The sequence below is a fragment of the Tauraco erythrolophus genome, chromosome 7, assembly GCF_009769465.1.
Source record: "Tauraco erythrolophus isolate bTauEry1 chromosome 7, bTauEry1.pri, whole genome shotgun sequence".
Classification (NCBI taxonomy): domain Eukaryota; kingdom Metazoa; phylum Chordata; class Aves; order Musophagiformes; family Musophagidae; genus Tauraco; species Tauraco erythrolophus.
The window spans coordinates 41,198,135-41,219,536 of NC_141471.1; the positions used below are offsets into that span (position 1 = coordinate 41,198,135).

General features: G+C 36.6%; 1 protein-coding gene across 2 annotated transcripts in view; it reads left to right on the forward strand.

Annotated features, from left to right (window-relative positions):
- KCNH8 (potassium voltage-gated channel subfamily H member 8) overlaps positions 1-21,402 on the forward strand; it is a 200,447-nt gene that overhangs the window by 79,719 nt on the left and 99,326 nt on the right. For both annotated transcript variants that reach the window (XM_086614330.1, XM_086614332.1), the window contains exons 3-5: positions 1,287-1,418; positions 16,963-17,090; positions 19,819-20,059. In XM_086614330.1, the coding sequence (XP_086470456.1) occupies positions 1,287-1,418; positions 16,963-17,090; positions 19,819-20,059 (501 nt within the window). The remainder of the gene's footprint in view (positions 1-1,286; positions 1,419-16,962; positions 17,091-19,818; positions 20,060-21,402) is intronic.

Consider the following 21,402-nt stretch of genomic DNA (forward strand, 5'->3'; position numbering starts at 1 on the left):
GTTTATTTTCAAGACTGCATAGTCCAAAAGACAGAACAGAGGGGGAAGTGACTAATCTACTTTGTCTTCCTAAGGATTCCTCCAAAGCTTATTTGGCAGTAGTCAGTTTTGACAGCAGTGGTCCAGGGAAACATTTCTGTTTCCTTTTATGAATGAAAGCAGACGTGTGCTTGTAAATGAGTGTCAAAAATAGTATGTTGGGAAAGAACATGATTATGTAAGTGTAAAGACATGTCTGAAAAGGAAATTTAAAACTAAAAGAAGTGCTGTAGCAGTACTTATGGATCTTATAAATAATATTATTAGGCTGATGGTGGGTAGAGGTAGTTGATCTTGATACCCAAAACTGAAAAACACGAAAGTCTGGGTTGAATTATCCCAAAATGAATGGGATTGGGATCTAGGGTGTTTGCTAAAACCTGCTATACTTCCAGTGCATTACCAGCAGCTAGGCATTCATTATCTTCTGTTCTGAGTGGTCTGGAAAAACAGCAAACTTATGAATGGTGGCATCAGAATTGCACAACATACATTGCAAACAGGACATGTGACGCAATCAGTGACAATAACTATTTTAAGCAGTATAATTATGTAGCAGGTGTGGGTAGAGGAAGGTTGGCATGAATTAAAAATATTGACAAACTCAGGGTTGTCTAACTTCAGTCTTAGCAAGATGAACATTATAGACAGTAAGTACGATAGCTGATATTAATTTTACAGGTGATGTGTGGTATTATAATCCTCACCATCTGTAAGATGCAAAGAGTTAATTCTATTTCTATTTTAAGTCTGATGTCTGATTAGTTTAAATATCTTTGAATTAGTGGAATGATGCTCTGACGATCAGGTCTTCTGTCGAGATTTTAATAAGTATCAATTCAGATAATTAAGGTAGAATGATTCTGTAGTAAACATAGAAGCTTCAGACATCAAGTTAACAAAGTGATAGCTATTCCAGTAAAATAAGCAACATCAGTTGAGAGTTTAAAGGAAAGTATGGTTTCGGAGGAGTAAGCAGCTTCATTACACTCTATTAATGATCCCATAGATAAATTTTGCATTCAAATTAATGCTTTGCTTCTGGAGAAAGCAGTATTACTGAGCTTCATCCAACGATGCAGAGAGATTTACATGAGCTGAACATCTGTGATTCCCTGAGTTCTGACTTCCTAAATAAGATACTTTTTTTAGAATTACGTTAGTTGTAGATTTAGTAGTTCACTTTTTTTTATCTTTCTCTGCTGAAAGACAGCTGTTTGAATTAAATTCATTCTTTATCCTTTCAGGGTCTTCATTCTGGTGCCTACTGGATATCGTTCCTATAAAGAATGAAAAAGGAGATGTAGTACTCTTTCTGGCCTCTTTCAAAGATATAACAGATACAAAAGTGAAGATTGCTGCAGAAGACAAAAAGGAAGGTTTGTGTGAATTGAACCAACATTGATAAGTTTTTTGAGAGTTGTACCTACATGAACTCTCTGTCGTGTATGCTTTTCAATACATAGACCTCCTAGCTTTCCAAAGAAGAAATTAATATATGACATGAAAGGATAAATAATCTGTTGACATTCTTATTTTTAATTTTTACATATTACTCCACATTCTGTAAACATGGAATCCAGGGGACAGAGTACTTCGTCCTCAAAATTAAATTTGTTTTAATGTACTATGATTTTATTTATTTACTTTCTGGAGTTTCAGAGGTACATTTTGGAAAAGCTAGACGTTTTCAAGCATTTTGCATGCGAATCTGATTTCAACATGGCTGAAAGATGAACAAATGCATTTTTTCGTGTTTTTCTATAAGCAGGACGTACATATTTAGAAATTATTTTGCCTGTTAAGAAGCCTGACTGTACTTGTGTCATCTCATTTTCATTGCATTATATGAAATTATAAGATTTATTATGTCTTTAGGAATATCCAATAGTATAAGAAATATGTTCTCACATTTATTTTCTTCTGAAAGGAAACAGTTCAAGGATTCTCTCATTAATTTGGGAAAAGATTGCATTACACTAATGATTCACAGTTGCCATAAAATTATTTTGACTGCATAGCGTAGTCAAGTTTTGCTAAATACTGCTAACACTGAGCAAAGACAGCATGGACGGATGGAGATTATGCAGTCAAACTTGACCTGTGTTTTGTATCAAATGCAGTGAACTTATTCGATGTTTACTATTTTCTAAAGGCATACTGAACCAAGACTTTAGTTTCAGTATCAAAAGAACTGTCTAGAAAAAGTTTATCTGTAGAGGGTAAATGAATTCTGTAAAATTTCATTACTATTGAATTTTCCAATCTGGTACTACTCTGGGATTTATTTCAATTTTTTCACTCTGTCGAAGCCATTTGATCTCTGCATATCTCAGAAACAACATAGATATGGCCTTAGGACTCCTTTTGTCCTTGTGGGTTTCTGAAGTAGAGGAACAATTAGTATTCAGCTTTTTCTGATTTTAAAAATTAGCTTTCCAATAGAATAGTTATATTTCAGTTATAGAGAAGTGTAATTCAGCATTCTTTTACAACATTTTAGTACTTTAAACCAGAAAATATTATGCTTCTATATGCTGCTGATTGTTCTTAAATCAACATTTATGCTAACAGTGTCTACCTTTTCTGTACAGTTGGACAAATAATTTCACCTTTGTCTTACTTTTCAAGCCCTGAATAATGAAGGAGTGTTTTTATATCCTTCATTTTTTGCAAAGAACATATTTGAGAATTTCTGAGCTAGAAGACTGAAGAAAGGCTTTGAATTAGTACAGAAGTACAATTTTTAGCTTTTTTTTTACATCCAATTGCAACCAATCACTTCACTTCGAATGATAATAGTTAAAACATAAAGCATATTTTACCTAGTTTCTCCTTAAGCCTTAGAAAGCCTTACACTTATGGAAGTTTTAAGACAGTAGTTTATTAAAAGATGATATGTGGGACCACGTAGAAGAGAGATTGTCAGAACATCTGTGCTTTAAGGGTTAATGATTTACCTTATGTGAGATGCAAATTTTCTGGATGCACTCAGTGAGAAATCGCGTTTAGTATGCTAGTGATGGCTTGAAATAGTTATATCACTGATTACTTGTAAAATGACAGCTATTGTTTATCTGATAAACATTTTATAGCTGTATGCTTATTTTAGGATGGATTAAAATGATCTTCAGCTTTGGATGTGGGTTCATGTTAAATTGTGAATCTAAGCAGATTTTAACTCATTTTTGCTGTTGCAGATTTAAAAATTAATACTCCTACTGTGTACTGACAGAGGAACGCACTTATTCAGAGCTAATTACATCAGCAAATGCTCATTTGATTGCTATAAACTTAAGAATATTGACATTTGCCTGTCTTGGATGATGTACTCTTAAGAGCACAATCCTGATATCTGATTGTTCTTTCCCTTTATACTCGTTTTAAAATCATGGCAAACATCTTGTGCTATGGTGACACTTGTTGGCATCACGGCAACAGAAAGCAGCACTTAGTATGGTGCTTTGCCAAATACGCTCTTTTATATAATATAGTGAGATAAAAACCAGAATTTAATGATTTATTCAAAATATTTACAAAAAAATCCAGCATTCTAATTTTATGTAACTTTACCTAGCTATATAAAAATAAATTTAATGGTATATTAGTGCTTTGAGTAACATTCAAATTTTTCCTATTCAGAGTGATTATTTAGTTCTCCAGTGGTAAACATCATCTTATCATCAGAAAAGAATTCCCAGTACAATCTATGCAACCAATTCACTCCCCAAATTTCAGAATGTCTAGCTTCAACAAGTAATTGATTCTTCTTTACTTAGGCCATAACTACTATTGGGCTTGTAGGATGCACCTCATATTAACAGAAAATTGAGTTTGCTTTTTTTTAAAGGTATTAAAGACCATTTTTATTTTTCAGTGATTAAGTGATTCATTGCCAAGTGATTGATACACATTATCAGATATTATTTTCACAGTTAATATTGTTGAAAATATAATTTTACTTTTTCAAAGATTACTGAATTTGTCCTTTCAAAAATCAGAGAACCTATAAACCCGTAGTTGAAAGCCAGCTCTTGCTATAAGGTAATTGTCATTATGCACAGTTTTCTGTTGCCTTTTTGACATATTTCTTGCAGCTAGATTGTGTATGAGAAGGAGAACATAGATGCAAATATACTCAGTGTGAAACTCTTCTGCCTGTGCAAGGCTGGTGTATTAATGTTTTTTGTTTCAGTCTGTCTCTTCACTGTTCTGTCCACAATAGACACTTATAATTTTTATAGATCATAAATAGTCACATTCCAATGCCCTTTAATTTCTAACCTCCTTAGAAAGCTATCTAACAAAATTCCTTCACGTTCTTTTTCTTCTAAGTCTGCCCTGAACCCCTTGGTGTTCCACCAACTTTGTGGTAATAAGCTCTCACTGATTGCGCCTCCAAATATCTTCTCCAGATTTACCCTTCCTCACATCTTTCCTACATTTGATATCATCTGTTTCTTCTGTAAAACCTTGCTCTCCTTGTACTTTCACAGCAACACCTTCTTGAGCTTTTTCTCCTGGTTTTATGGCCTCTCTTTCTTGTGGATTGTCTTTTTATTTTTACAGACCTCAGGAGTTGATATCCTCTTTGATTTTCTGCAGACCTTTTCTTACCTATTTTATCTCATCTGTTCACATGACTTCAGTTGCTCCTTTGTGCCAATGTGCCTTGCAAAAGTCCACTTTTTTGCCTGATTTTCCTTTACCCAGCCCAAATGTCAGATGCTGTCTGTGACCTTTTCTTTTGAATGTCTCATTCTAAATACAAATTTAACAGATTTTTTTTTTTCTGCTCTTATGCTGTATAAAAGTTTCCAGTGAAATCAACCCTGTCATCCAATGGGAAGAGCAGACTTTGTCCTGAGACTTTCATGTGAGAAAAAGGCAAAAACATGTGTATGAGAACTTTGTCAGTCCTTAAGCAGTGCTGTGACAGTCAGCAATTCTCATGCAGCTTCTTTGGTTTGGTTTGGTTTGATTTTTTCAAGTTACGATCCTCCTCCCCAACCCCCACCCCCCTTTGAATTGTGATGTTCTTAGAGGCCTCAGCCTTTTGGTAGTGGTAATTTGCTTTTAACAAAACATGTTTTCCTTATCTGTAAGTTTATTGTAGAAATACACTCTGCTTTCCATCTGCTTAATAATGCCTATGCTCATTTACTGTTGTGAAAGGCAACTCAACAGCTTTTCTTCCTAAACTTGGACTCTTTAATGAAATTGATAGTCTTTCCTTTCCAATATACAGGAAGAGGTGGGTTTTTTTAAAATAAAAACAATGATTCCTTCAGAAACTTTTTCTTAGATGGCTTTATGGGAGATTTACTTTAGTACTCTAATTTATGATGAGCTACATTTTGCTAAATTCTTTAAAAGCTCCATTGTACTTTTGGGGGAAAACTCAATACACTCAAAGTACCAGACTCCAAATCTGGATGCCAGTAAGTTATGCTGGGTCAGTGCTTATTTTTTTCCTGCATATGAGCTTTCTGTAATACTTTTGGACACGTGGTGGAAGGTAGTGAGATTATTAGAATCCAGGTAAGGAAATAAGAAATTGAATTATTCTATGACTACTTTTAGGTCTCCTATCTATATGCAAATATGTAATAATATGGGTTACATAGATGTACGGTTCTACTGTTATAATCACTGCTAAAATTCTCCTTTTCAATTTGATTCATTCAAAAAATGTTTCCTTTAGCTTTCATTGCTAATCTATTTGTTAGTATTTTCTTTGATAAAATTCTTAGCTCTAGACAGGCTGAGAGAGTCGGGGCTGTTCAGCCTGGAGAAGGCTCTGGGGTGATCTTATAGCAGCCTTCCAGTACTTAAAGGGGGCCTACAGGAAAGCTGGAGAGGGACATTTTACAAGGGCATGTAGTGATAGGACAAGGAGCAATGGATTTAAACTGAAAGAGGGCAGATTTAGATTAGATCTAAGGAAGAAATTTTTCTCTCAGAGGGTGGTGAGGCAGTGGAACAGGTTGCCCAGAGAAGTTGTAGATGCCCCATCCCTGGAAGTGTTCAAGGCCAGGTTGGATGAGGCTTTGAGCAACCTGGTGTAGTGGAGGGTTTCCCTGCCCATGGCAGGGGGGTTGGAACTAGATGATCTTTGACGTCCCTTCCAACCCTAACCAATCTATGATTCTATGATTCTTTGTTTGAAAACAATTGTCTTACAATAGATTTTCTCAAATTTATTCCAGCATTATCATAAAAATGTGTGCAATAGATAGTAACCACAGAATCACACAATAGCTGAGGTAGGAAGGCATCTCTGGAGATTGTCTACTCCATTGCCCTCTCCTCAAAACAGGGTCAGCTAGAACAGGTTGTCCAAATGTGTGCTGAATGTCACCAAGGATGAAGGCTCCATAACATCTCTGGGCAACCTCTTCCATTGTTTGCCCACAAAGTAAAAAAGCTTTTTCATGTGTTTAAACATAATTTCACATATTTCAATTTTATGCTTATTTCCTCTTGTCCTTACACTGAGCACCACTGGGAAGATTCTAACTTCATCTTCTGTACTTCCCCACATCACGTATTCATACACATTTATAAGAACTCCCCTGAGGCTACTCTGCTCCCCAGTCTGTCATTCTCATATGTCAGATGCTCCGAACGCCTAATCATCTTTGTGACCCTCTGCTGGACTTGCTCCAGTATGTCCATGTCTCTCTTGTACTGAGGCAGACCCAGACACAGCACTGCAGATGTGTCTCATCAGTGTCTCAGAGGGGAAAGATCACCTCCCTCAACCTGCTGGCAGTACCCTTCCTGATGCATACGGGAATGGTGTTGGCTGCCTTTGTTGCAAAGGCATATTGCTGCTTCATGTTAAAGTTGGTGTCTACCAGGACCACTGAGTCCGTGCCTGGTAGGCTGCTTGCCAGCTGGTTGGCCCTCAGCCTGTCCTAGTGTGTGGGTTTATTTCTCCCAGGTGCAGGAGTTTGAACCTTCCTGTATTGAATTCAATGATGTTCCTGTTGGCTCATTTCTCCATCTTGTCGAGCATCCCTCTAAACCTTCTGGCAGCACAACCATTTGATATAAGAACACCTCATCTTCACTCTTGCCAGGAGTGCACTGTTTCCCATTTTCTAGATCATTAATGAATTTAAACAGTATTTGCCATAGCATCAATCCCTCAGTCATAATGCTATTGAGTGGCTTCCAGCTGGACTTCATGCTGCCGATCACAACCCTCTGAGCCTAGCAATTGAGCCAGTTGTTAGTCCACCTCACCACTTCCTCGTTTGCTGCTTATCATCTTCTCCCTATATTGTTCCCAGTTTGAAGGCCTTCTTGCCAGGTTGGCCTGTCTGTTGGCAAAGATACTTTTACCCTAGTAATAATGTTAATTAAAAGCTGGACTACACCCTTTCCCACCATAGGTTAAACTAAGCTGTTTTCTTATGGTTTAACTGACTAGGTTTTTCTGGCTTCTTATTAATCCTTAGGTCTATATAAATTTCTAAGAAAACAGATTTATTTTGATTGTGCATCATTTGTTGGAGGGAGGGGTTGTACTTTTCAGTGTGCCAGAAGTTAAATACCATGTGCCAACCATTTTGCATTCAAGATTTTTATGTAAAAAATATCTGTTGGGGGCAGGGATGGGCTCTTCTAAGAAAATCTGCACTGTGCACTTTGATTTATTCTGCCTAATTCCTGTCTCGGTTACTTTGTGATTGCTCTAGCTACAGCAGTGAATATTCAGGGCACAACTTTTCTTTTTAAAGCTCCTTATGCCTGTCAGCAGGCAGGATATTAGAAGGGGAACATACAGTCACCTAGATGTACAGTATTCAAAGTAGATAAAATTGTTTCAGGATGCATGGGGCACTATGCAGTTCTGTTGATGGAGAAGGTGGGATAGAAGCTCTTGATGTCCCTGGCCAAATTTAATTCTATCAGGCTTTAGCTTTCTTAATCTGATCCCTGACTGTTCAGGCAATTTCTCTGTATTCCTCCCGGGCTACCTGTCCTTGCTTTCACCCTCTGTAGGCTTCCTTTTTGTGTTTGAGCTGGTCCATGATCTCCTTGTTCATCCAGGCAGGCCTCCTGGCTTTTTTGCCCAACTTCTTTATTTGGATGCATCGCTCCTGAGCTTGATGGAGGTGATCCTTGAACATTAACCAGCTTTCTTGGGCTCCTCTTCCCTCCAGGGCTTTATCCCATTGTGCTCGACCGAGCAGATCCCTGAAGAGGCTGAAGTCTGCTCTCCTGAATCATAGGGTGGTGAGCTTCCTGCATGCCCTCCTTGGCACTCTAAGGATCTTGAAATCCAGTATTTCATGGTCACTGTAACCAAGGCTGCCCTTGAGTTTCGCATTCCCCACCAGCCCTTCCTTGTTGGTGAGAACAAGGTCCAGCACAGCACCTCTCCTCATTAGCTGTTCTATCACTTGGAGAAAGAAGTTATCAACACCAAACATCTTTGTTTTGCTTTTTTTTGTTTTTAATTTTGATGCTTTTCTGTTTGTTGGGCTAGGTTGATGGCAGACATAGTGAAAATTTCTTCAGATTTTCCTTTTAGAGTTTGCTAGCTCACCCATGTGAGACTGACAACCGAAAGCAGTGGAGAAACAGGAAATATATTTAGTATTTGCATTGCCAATTAAAAGAGCTCCTCAGAGTTGTTTGTGCAGTAGATGATTTTTTTGAGGGTTTTTTGAGGGCAGAGGGAGGGTAGAGTGTTTGCCAACTTTTGTAGGTAAATGTCTTTTTTTCTATGGGAAAAATCTGAAAAGGAAGAAATATCTTTAAAGACTCACATGCCTAGACATGGCCTGATGTCTTACATTTTATTAGTTAAGAGACCATGAAGACTAGAATGCATGTCGCATCTGTACTTAGTGTTCAGAAACACAAATAAGGAGACTTGGACCATTTGCAGAATTCACCTCTAATTGCAGTTATACAAGTCTGCAATAAACAAGTCCAAGTTTGTCTGCTGAATCTGTCAGTAAGAAGTAGTTGAAAAGTGTGTCTACTTGGATAGTTTTTTTTCCAATTCCAAATTTTATGAGATAGGCCAAATACTGGCATCTAAAGAAGTTTTATCTATTTTTTTTAGGATCGTACACCCATCAACCACCAAAATGCAGATGGAGAAAGATCCTTTCTTCTTCTGGTCTTTATGTGTCTTTTCCCCCCTGCTGTCTTTTTTCTTAATGATAGAAGAATCAGCAGCCCAAAATGTGATTAAGGATTTCTTATCTCATAAGCATACCACTGTTTAAAGTTCTTTCTGATCCACAAAGCAGTAGTAGAAATGTATACTATTGCTTCTTTTCTCTACCTGTTTAAAGCTGAGTTTTCCCTGAAGGCACAATTAAAATTATGAAAGTCATAGAGTTGATTCTGTGTAAAAACAGTTCCTTTAAAAATTACTCTGTAATAATGTTTACAGGTTTTCAGCTGGTATGTGTGTCAAGTACATCCTCTTATTGAATCAGTTAATCAGTTAACGGAATAAAAAAGTGGCTTCAGTCTGGCCTGGATCACCATCCAGCTAGTAGTTTTGTGAATATTTGGTTGTTGTTGACAGAAAGAATGTGTCAAGCAATCAGCAGAGCTCCTGCAGCCTATTGCCCATGGTAGTGCTTTTATTCTGGCGTTAATATCAAAGCAGGCTTTTACCAATTTTCTCTTTATTTCTCTTTATTGCTAGTGTTCTGTCCCCTAGAGAATAATATCTGAAAGTTAGCTAAAGGTTTCTAAAAGCCTAGAAATTCGTAACAGCCTTCCACATGATCTGTTATTAAAGGATTTTCTTTTCATTCAGAATACTTCTGTATTGCTTTACCGCAACTGTCTCCTTTGGAATTTACTTGTCTGGGGTTTTTCTGAAGACTGCATATGAAATGTACTTTGTGTTAGTGGTACTGGATATGTTTAAGTACCGTTGTGTTTCTTGTAAACATCATTGTATTTATGTTACGGCATGTCAGCTATTCATGGGTGTCTATGCAAAGATCACATTTTATGCAGTGTTTTTCCTTACCTTATTACACAATGGATGAGGGTTTCTCAAGACTTGTATTAAAAGCACAAAAAAATCTTGATTACATTTCTTAGAGGAAGCCTTTTATAGACAGTTGTTAGATTAACAAATGATGAAGAAATTATTTAATAAATAGTTTGCTGAACCCAGGATCAAAAAGGAACAATTTGGTGTTTATAATTGGTACTTGTATCCCAGGTAACAACATCTCACTGTGCAACTAGGCTGAGTGACACCCTAGAGAAATAAACAGGAAAGGTAATGGGGAAGGTTTATTTCCCTGCCTGATTTCAGAAACTGCAACAGCAGGAGAGAACATTCAGGTACATGACTATTCCAATCCCTCTATGTTTTGAGGAAGGAAGGGTCCAACAGGCAGTAGTTCGAAGTCACAGTGATAGCCTGGTTATTACCTCTTTTCATAGAATCATAGAATGGTTAGAGTTGGAAGGAACGTCAAAGATCATCTAGTTCCAACCCCCCTGCCATGGGCAGGGAAACCCTCCACTACACCAGGTTGCTCAAAGCCTCATCCAACCTGGCCTTGAACACTTCCAGGGATGGGGCATCTACAACTTCTCTGGACAACCTGTTCCAGTGCCTCACCACCCTCTGAGTGAAAAATTTCTTCCTTAGATCTAATCTAAATCTGCCCTCTTTCAGTTTAAATCCATTGCTCCTTGTCCTATCACTACATGCCCTTGTAAAAAGTCCCTCTCCAGCTTTCCTGTAGGCCCCCTTTAAGTACTGGAAGGCTGCTATAAGATCACCCCGGAGCCTTCTCTTCTCCAGGCTGAACAGTCCCAACTCTCTCAGCCTGTCTTCATAGCAGAGATGTTCCATACCTCGGATCATCTTCGTGGCCCTCCTCTGGACCTGCTCCAGCAGCTCCATATCCTTCTTGTGCTGGGGACTTTCCCAGTGCTACAGTGTGCACATGGAGCAACATCATGGATCTCTTCAAGTGTGTCCATATCTTGATACTTCTTAGCAATGAAGAAAGTCCATTTGCCCTGTTCTATCTTTTTTGTTGTTGTTCAAAAGGAAATCTTGTTCGTACATTCAGGAGGATATTATTTCTGTGATAAATTTTCTTAGGTGAGAGATGGCATTACCTACTGTTTCATCTCATGATTGGCTTTAGCTTTGTAAACAATGAAATAAAAATGTCCTTAGCTACTCTGCCAATTTATCCAGTTCTCTGAGTAAAATGTTAGTAGAATAAAAATTTTATCTATTTATTCCTCATACTTGCTCCTGTACTTCAAAAATTCTAAGAAGTCATCTCACTATTTTATGCAAACCTATTTATAAAAGTATTAACTACACTATTATATAAAACTAAAAAATATAATTTTTCCGGATAGCAGACATTGTAGGGTTGAGTGTCCATGTAAATCCAGAGCCATCTGATTGTATCTCACTGCTTTTCTTCAGAACTCTTTCTTGCAAAGTGTTTAAAGATTGCTAGATCCGTACTATCCTTCCTATTTTTGCTCATGCCAACAGTCAGGTTTGCTGCATGTCATGACTTGAGATGGTCATATTTATACTATTTAAAGAGAATAGTCAATGTGTCTGAATCAATCTTACCCTGAGCCTAACAGCCCCACCTGGCAAGCAAACAGCAGCAGCAATCGAGTAGTTGGGGCTGGAATATAACCTTGAGTATGGAGCAATTGTGGTTGTGAAGATGCAAAAAAGCTATGAACATTTATGGCCTTGTCCCTAGTGGTGAACTGTGTCTTTTCAATGTCTGCTGTACTCAAAGGAGAGAAAAAAATTGTGTAAGTACTGCTGAGTTTCAAGTCTGCAGCCTCACAGTCTTTAGGATAACTGTCACTTTACTTTTTGGTAGAACTACCTTCTGTGAATACAGTTACTCAGGTGTGCACGTGCTTCCAGGACTGAACCCTCAGGCTACTTTATCTCACCCCTCTCTACCTCATTCTCATATTGTCAGTATATTGTGTTGTGGGTTACATTTGAGAGGTGCTAGTTGCTTTTATTCATTCTCTAAATCTGTGATTGCTTAGGTAAAAACAGATAAATCTCTTGGATTTTCCTGCGTAATAAGAATGAAATGCCTGATACTAATTTTCTTTTTCATGTCCATGCACACTTGTATAGAAAACTTTGTATGGTAATGATCCATGATCAGACTGGGAGATGATTCTGTAAAAAGAGCATGTTGGGCATTCAGTCACACCAGAGGGAAATCTAGGTTGTGGTTTTAATCAACGATATTCTGTTGTCATAATGCATAATGTGAGGAAAATTGAAGGCAGTTCTTTCGAAGGGATACAAATTAATGCTGTGAAAAATGAGGAAAAATTTCTCAAGGCTGAATTTCTCAAGGCTGAGAAATTTTTTGTCAATAACATATAACCTTTTTGGCCAGGGCAGGTGTTAGCTTAGTTCGATATTTGGAAAGAAATGCATTTCATGGTCTCTCTCATGCCACAGCTTTTCTGCTATGGAATGAGCATAATGCTTATGTGTCATGTCAGAGTTACTGCGTATAGACAGGTTGAGTCCACTATACAAGATTATGGTGGTTCTGCTTGTAAGAAATAGATTTGCTTTCCAAGGAAGCTCCTATACCTGTGCAATTACAGCCAAGCATAGGGATGGAGACCTAAAGCAAGAGCAGGTGGTATTCAGGTGCAGCTTGCTCGTGCCTGCAGAAGGGTTCCTGGGTCATGAGCCAGTTTCTGTCACCCTCTCAGCTGTTCTGAGAAAGAAGGTCCCCAGGAGCTGGCAGGCTGCAATGGGCTCCCTCGACCATGTGTTGAGAATGCCTCCTCCAGGTCCAGCTCTACCTCTGGGAGGACTTTGATATCTTTCATTTCTTATTGCATGAACTTCATGACTGAAAGAACAGTATAAGTCTTATCTTCCATTTGATGATTAAACACTTTATTTTGCATTTCAAGGATTTAAATGTATCATACTTTATCTTGAGAATGAGAACATTACAAACCATAAAGTATTCTGGACTGTATTCAATGCTGTGCTGACTTTGAAGGAGAGCAGACATAGATTTGGTTTTAATTTGGTCAGTAAAGCTGAGTTTTCAGTTCTTCTGCATTGCTAAGACAGCATATACCTAGTAGAGCTTGTCAGAATTTATTGAGTATTATTTTTTTTGATTTATACCTCAGGAGTAGATTTATTCTTTTTCCAAAGGGACAAGAAAAGAGTTATGCCTCCACTTTCTACTATCTTTAAGTGGAAGATTGATGCTTCATGTTCTTATGAAAACACAAACAGAAAAGTCAACAGTTATGAAGGAGGTTTTGTCTGATCGTGCTTTTTTTACTGCAACCTTTCCTTACAAGATTGTAAGAAGTCTTAAGCTGTTATATGACTAATGTTAAGGTTAGTAAAGAAGTGGTTTTAGTTTCTTTTCTTAGAAAAGACTCATGAGATTGTCATGTGTGATGGTTGTGGTGCAATACGTAGTCTCATTTGAATGAAAAAAAAACAAAGGAGAACAGCAAGAAGAGTTAAAAAGCATATTACCACTTTTCTCATCTAAGAAAAGGAGAGTTAAGACTAAATTGCAAAGCAACCTTTTTAAGAGCTACTTTTTGGGAGGAGGATTATCATCACACAGGAAGGAGTGTGTAGAAGTGCCAGGAAATAGAGCCTCAAATCTGAGCTTTTTTTAGAACAATGATTTGTCACTGTATTTGGGGAGATGAGAAATCCTTTTGATTTTAAGCACAGGGTAAAAATAAAACAGCTGTATTTAAAGTGACCTTCTGCTTATGGTTGGATTTACTATTCTATCTTTTTTCTAAGATCAGACATGGAAAGGCAAAAGCAAGTCTGTCAGGTGCCAAATTCTTTTTTTAAGAACCAGAAATAAACAGCTGGGTGTTTATAAAAAATAAACTCTCTTCTTCAGAATAATGATCTGTAAACTGAGTATAACAGGAAAAGAATGAAGGTTACTGAGAGTAATCGTACACATGCAATGGCACACATAGTGAAAAAAGTAGTTTACTAAGGGTCAAGATTGCCTGCTTTCCTAAAGGCACTTGGAAGATCAGAGAGCAGGATAATGCACAAATATCATTTGCTGGTTTATGTTATAAGCTATTAACAGTGATAGCACTGTCTGATGGCATCTTATCTGCATAAGGAACTTATTTTTTTCACTGCTAATAACTGCAATAAAAAAATCTTTACCATTTCTCTTTAAAAAGAAAAATATTATTACTTCATAATGAATGTCACACTTTTTTTTTTTTATCCATGCTTTACTGTCCCTAGAAGTTGAGTAACTTCTAATATTAACATAGAGGTAGCATTAATCCTTTGCAAATAGTAGAATCAGCATGTGATGGAAATCACTTGCTGTGCAAATATCCAACTAGTATGATTCTAAGTGCCATAACAAGCCCCACAGCCTGAGCAGGTTTACGAGTACAGAATTCTTAGTGTCTGGAATGCTAAACCTACATAGGAGAGACTGTATCCATCTAAAGCAAAACATCAGGCCACAGGCACACAAAATTTAAAATTTTATAAGGAACTTGGTTTTATTTAAAGAGTGGACAGAAGATGAAAAATGAGTGACAACAAATATATAGATAAAAAGAAACAACTTTAACTGAATATGTGTACATCAACTGTCTCCATAGTAATTATTGCATTCTGGAAAAAGATGGAGTTATGAACGTCTTTCAGCACCGTGCTCAGCATGTAAGAAAAAGGCAAATCTGGGGTTAGGAGTTATTAAAGAAAAAAAACCTGAAGGCATTATTTCACTATAGTATCAGACAATTGTGTAACCATAGCTTGCAAGTTCTGTGATTCGGTGAAGTTGCATGTTATTCTGGAAAAAGGAGCTTTAAAAGCTCCTTTTAAAAGGAGAGACAAGGAGACAAGGGAGATCTAGAAGAGGTAAAGAGAAGGCCTTCAAGGTTGACCTGAGGTGGAGAGGTCCACTTCACACGGGAAGTGTATTGCTGGGGTTGCTGAAAGTACTCCACCTTAAGACACTGTGCCTGCCTCCTGCAACAGGGTTCAGTGTGAGTCTCACAACACCTTACATCACCGAGGCTGCTATATCTACCTCCTACCAGGATGGGCTAACTTGTGCTTTGTAGGCCAAGGACATGCAGAGATATGAGGCATCGTGAGAATGAAGCCTTTAGCTAAAGAGTCCTGAAAGTGTTGCTGGCCTGAAACTTGAGAAAGGTATTCACCCTCTTTCTCAGCCTGCCTCATAGCAGATCTGCAGATGGACTACTTTGTGAGGCAGTAAACTGAATGGCCTCATCCAACAATGGCAGTTTAGGTTGAGAAAAGGAAAAAAAAAAGGTCTTTAAATTCAAAGTCATATGACTATAGTCATACACTACAGCAGTCCAATACTGCAGTAGAGATGTGACTCAATAGACTTAAATTCATTTTTGCTCAGAGAAACAAATAAGCACTCTGGTCTCACCCAGAATTTAAGAACACTTTTGAAATTTAGTTGGAGTTTTAAATGGTTCGATGATTGAGAGATGAAAATTAAAAAAAAATAATGTTCATTTAGTTGAGTATTTTCTGAAATAGTCCCTTCTGTTTTACCTGTCCTCATAGCTGGCACCTGCACGTGTGGAAGCTCTGTAAAAAACCACCTGCAGACACCCAAGTTGGATATGGGGAAGTACGGGGCTTCTCCATCTGCCTCATTCAGCTTTCGAGTAGCTATTTGGTTTTGCAGTGCAATGTTTTTTCTTTCTTGGGTTTTTTTTCTTCCCCTTCTCCTTACTGACATGTAAAAAATCCTCAACTGGAGAAGGCTCTTGCATGAATTACGTGAAACGTTCTTCACGGAGAAGTTTGGAAAGTTTAGCTTCCTATACTTTGTGTTATGTATGGCTTTGTGTTGTAGAGCCAAAAATACATCAGTCTTCTGTAATTCAAATCCTTCTGCCTTTTCTAGGCAGGTTTCAAGATGCAGCTATTTTTGCTTGTTGTTAATTTCTGGCTCTGCTAATTGGTTTTCGGGTTTTTTTCCCTCCTTAATTTGTATGCATTGAATTGACTTTAATTAAACCTGTTTGACAGACAGCTTCTTCCTTTATTCCCATAATTCCTTTTTTCTTAGTCCTGACACATCACAAAATGTCTGGTTTCATTTATTCTGGCATCAATTCACTGTAATTCCATCAGAGTCACTGGAGTTACTTTGAATTTACTGCTGTATAACCAAGAACAAAATTTGATCCCATGGTTGACAATTACAGACATCTGAATACAGAGAAAAAACACAGACCTTTCCAAGAGAGTGTTCAGTTTTTACTCTAAATGGATTTCATGTCACCAAGGAATGTGTCAAGTGATTATGCCAGTGACCATGTGGTGAGAAATCTAAACACGTGAATATATGAATTGGATATTACTAATGAGCAAGCTTGTGAATTAGCATATTCTGACATAATGGAAGCCTAGTACAAGTCAGATTCTTTGTTTATAAAAAGTACACCACAAGAAAGTTGCTGCTTTTCTTTCCCAGAAACCAGAGAGTAGGAATATATTAAGGATGATTTAAGTGGTTACTCCCAGCTATGCTTGCCTCTGGTCAGTAATCACTATTTCATTTTCTGAAACAGTAAAAAGTACATTTTTCTTATCTATGAAATTGTATGTTGTAATTAGTTGCTTCTGAGTTGCATGAAAACATTTGACAGTTAAAAGTTTACAGTGATTTTTATTTGACCTTCAGGAGAGGGATCTTGATTTCTTAACTGCAAAAGATTAAGCAAAACTAAAAAGAGATGTATAAAATCTTTATGCCTAGCCCTAAGACGTTTCTACCAATGTCTAAAATGTCAGTACTTCAGCTCTCAAAGGTTAAAGTGCCATTTCCTGATGTTTAATGGACTCTCACTTCTGTTCTGCAGAAAAATGGAAAGGGAGAGGAAGAGCAGGGTCACATTTTGAGTCAGCACGAAGACGGAGTAGAGCTGTCCTTTATCATATCTCTGGACATCTACAAAGAAGAGAGAAGAACAAATTAAAAATTAATAATGTAGGTGTAACTCTCCTCTTTTTCAAAATACACTCTTTGAACTGTCTTTTTTTTTTTTTTAAATGTGCTATAAAAGCTCAGTGATGAGTACTTGAGAAATGTCTTACTCATAATTTTGTGGTAACAAGAGGAGTAAAGCATACTTAAATGCAGTCCCAATATGGTGTTTGTTATACTCCATATACCAAGACAGTGCATTTAGCCATGCTGTAAACAGACATTTATTTAATGCCAGGAAAACCATGTTAGAAGATTTCTCAGAATTTAATTTTAAGTTCCAATTTACCTTACCATCCCAATTATTTCATAATTACTTTTTGCCAAAAAAATAATGAAGAAACTCAAGGTATTACTCTATCTGAAAATCTCTATGCTATGTAAGCTCCAGAAGGTCACACTTCATTTAGATAACTTTTTGTGTGAATGCCTCTAACTTTGCACAGAGTAAATTTATCTTTTCATTTCCTAATTGAAGAAGTAAAGTTTCTTTCTTTAAATTACTTTTGTGTTTCACTAGTGAATATAACTAATAAGTAAATTCATAAAACACCCTGTGAATGTTTCAAAAACCGAATCAAATGATAGATAAAACCAAATATACAGCAGCAGAAAGACTTCTAAAGAAATATGCTCAGGAGAAATAATAACTCTTCTACTCTATGGAACTATGTTTCAGGAGAAAAATTAACACAGAGGAAAAGTAGAGATGCATACAAAATCAGTATGTACATATAAAAGTGTACAAATGTGCTAGGACAACATCTGAGAGCTTGTTCCAACAGTGAGAGCTTATAGGTATTTGAAACAAGAGTAGCAAAAAGAAATATTTTTTCTTAAAATCTCAGAGCAATATTTAGTTTCCTGTTTGTGTATCATTAGCATCTAAAACTAAAATTTTTGACGAAGCCACAAGATGAAAATGGTGTCTCTTTTTTTTTTCTTTTTTTATCGTTAGTAGGAGGATGGAAGACATACAATGAAAAAAGTAGCCAAAGGATATAGATCATGAACATCCTGAAAAGATGATCTGCCACTGGGCATGTTCCTTTTATTGGTTACCAAAATTAAGCACCAGTGCAGACACTTCCTCCTAGATATTATTACATTAGAAATTAAAAGCAGAAAAAACTTGTTATAGATTAAAGACATGAAAATAGACAGCTGGTATATGCCTCAAAGGGCATACAGTCACTTCCATTGAATGTAAATGTTAAATGCTAAAAAATGTTAAACGTTAAAAAAAAAAGGTTAAAAGCTAAGAATGTTTAAAAATGTTAAATGTTGAATAGTGTAAAAATTAAAAAAAAATCTGCAAAATATGAGCAGGTCTTCCAGTGATATTTTCATAGCACAGTAATATTTTTTAGGAACATGACTTTTAAATAGCTTTTGGTGACTTTTCTGTACTTTCAAAATCCTAGTGCAGATGATATTATACTGTTTTAAAATATCTGTTGTCAGACTAATTTACTGCCTTTAGTTCATAGATGCTTTAGAGCTATGAATTGGAAGTCATCAAAGGAACATCTTCATCTCTGCAATTAAAAATAGGCTGATGCTAACAACAAGAGTTCAGTCCCTAAGGTTCATGAATGAGAACCGAAAATGGAGAAGGCAAGGACATCAGTATTTCCAAAGAAACACAAAAAGGGAAGGGCTGTGACAGACAAGACAAGTGTAATTAAGTTTGCAGTCACACAATTGTTGTCTTTTTATATTCATAGTGAATAACTTCAAGATCAGAAATAATCTTAGCTTGCTGAATGCACAATATTGTTTTATGAGGCTCATCACAACTGGAACAGCCTTAACCAGGAACACAATGTCAATGAGCAAGAATTCTGTTAGTAAATAGCACATGATAGTTCATGTAACACATGCTGCTTTTCAGGAGGGTAGGTGTGTTTGTTAAAACTCTGAAGGATGAAAGCTAAGAATTTATAAAACAGGTGTGTGAAATGGAAGTCTTTGTTGCAAAGACCTTTGTTGGTCACATGAGAAAGACACATGGAGACACATGGCAAAGCTAGGTATGTCTAATGGCAAAGGTGGTCAGTTCAGGGGCTGGATTGTACTGGGTTTACATTAATATTTTGGTTTAGATCGGGAGCGCAATTTTGAAGAGAATCAAGTTATTCCTACTAGTCGTGCTTTGCTTCATAGCAGTTTCAGGCACACAAACTAGATTCCTGCAGATTAAACCAGGAGAAGTGCTCCAACTACTTATAGCTGTTCAGTCCACAGGACCAGGCTAGAGTCAGTCTGAAAGTCTCCTTATAGCTCTAAAATACCTATAGGAAGGATGTTTTGTCCTCAGCACTATCTATTCCTTTCTGTATGTTTATTCCTATTCGCAATATTATGTCCTCATGAATACGAAGCTTTAGCCTATCTGTCCAGCAGAAAAACATTGCTCTTCAGTTCGGATTTGCCTAAGAGGAAGAAACAGTTTGCCAGATTCAGTCCTCTCCTTATTCTATTTAAGCTGTTCCTTATTAATCCTCTTCTTGTCTCAATATTCATGAAAGCTATTTCATCGACAGAACCATCTGTCTAAATAATTGTGAGGACTACATTAAGAAAAAAGTTAGCATTAGTTCTTGCCTGATTATGAGTATGTCATATTTCTTTATGCTTTTTAAAAAAACAAATGGCTACATTGGAAGAAACGTGTCTGTATGATCTAATTATTATTTTGTCTCATTTCACTTTTTTCTCTCTTTTTCAGAATGTTTTTGTAGATAAACCAGCATTTCCAGAATACAAAGTTTCAGATGCAAAAAAATCCAAATTCATACTGTTGCATTTTAGCACTTTTAAAGCTGGCTGGGACTGGCTTATTTTACTGGCAACGTTTTATGTTGCTGTGACTGTACCTTACAATGTTTGCTTTATTGGCCACGATGAGCTGTCTACAACTCGAAGCACAACTGTCAGTGACATTGCAGTGGAAATTCTTTTTATCATCGGTAAGATCTGTTTGTAGTTTGTTTAGGATCTCTTTTTTGACATTTCAGGTTTTCACAGAATGTATAATGTAGAAAAGAAAATAATAATTGCTTTAATGATTTTAAAGAGAATCAATTTTAGCTGTATAGTTTGACAGTTTAACTTTTTTTCCTTTTTTACTTTAAATTGATCCAGGTAGTCCTACTGTTACTCAAAAGGTACCTTTTACCTTAAGAAAGATTGAAAACCATTGTTTTACCCTGTGGATGCCTAAAAACTTTCCTATGCAGGGATGTGCCCTGGAATTACTATAGTGTTGTTCATAATGTACTTTTTTTTAATTACGTTTCACAGACACTTAGAAGACCTATAGACCATGAGTTGAAAATCACTAGATTTTAAAAACTAATGACATAAGACTAAAACTCGAACTGCAATAATGCAAAAATACAATATCGATATGCTATACTGACAACTGAGATAGAATTTAAGAGGTTGCAGCTTGTCACCTGGTCTGTTCTCTAAACTTTTTATTTCAATGATCCATTTAATCCTTATATCTTTAATAAATTGAAAAAGAAGAAAAAGTCATGTCTAAAAGTGGCCTGGTAGCAAAGGAATTTCTATTTTGTATCTTACTCATTTATTTGTGAGTATAGAAAAGAATCCTGACTAGGGTCACATAGATTTTTCATCAAGTTTTTATTGTTATAACACTGCTCTGTGCTGACACACTGACAAACTATAGCTCAGATCCGTTGATAATATGCGGATGGAGAAGCTATTATTTTAAAGAAATAAGTGAAGTTGAGTATGTCTTGCTTGAATATGAAAAGGCTTGGGATGGGTTTTAAGAGAGAAAGAAAATGAACGAAAGAATAAAATCATCCTCAGATTTGAATCTTCTTTTCTACTTTACGTTTCTCTTTTTTCTTGAAAAAATATAGCTTAACTCCTACATTAAAAGCAATGTTATGATCTTCTCTAGGAGAAATAAAGATGACTGAAACTTCCTAAACACTAAGAAGAAACTCAGAATGTCTTTAGTTTAACATAAATTTTTATTATTAAAATTTTGAAGTTTATTCCATCTCTCTGACAGCCTTACTGTAGACAGTGAGACTAGTAGGTGATGTGGCTGATGGAGGAATCAGACATCATCATGGTGGATACATAATTGTCTTTCCTCCTTTGGATGTTGATTTGACATTAGGTTTAAGGTCTAATTTTCCCCTTTTATGCTCACTTGGTGGACTCTCTCGTGTTAATGCAATCAATCCACATTGAATGATATCCAATTTGGCCACGCAGATCATGGAGGATCATCTTTTGTCTTGTGTAAAAAGAGCAAGACTATGACTCT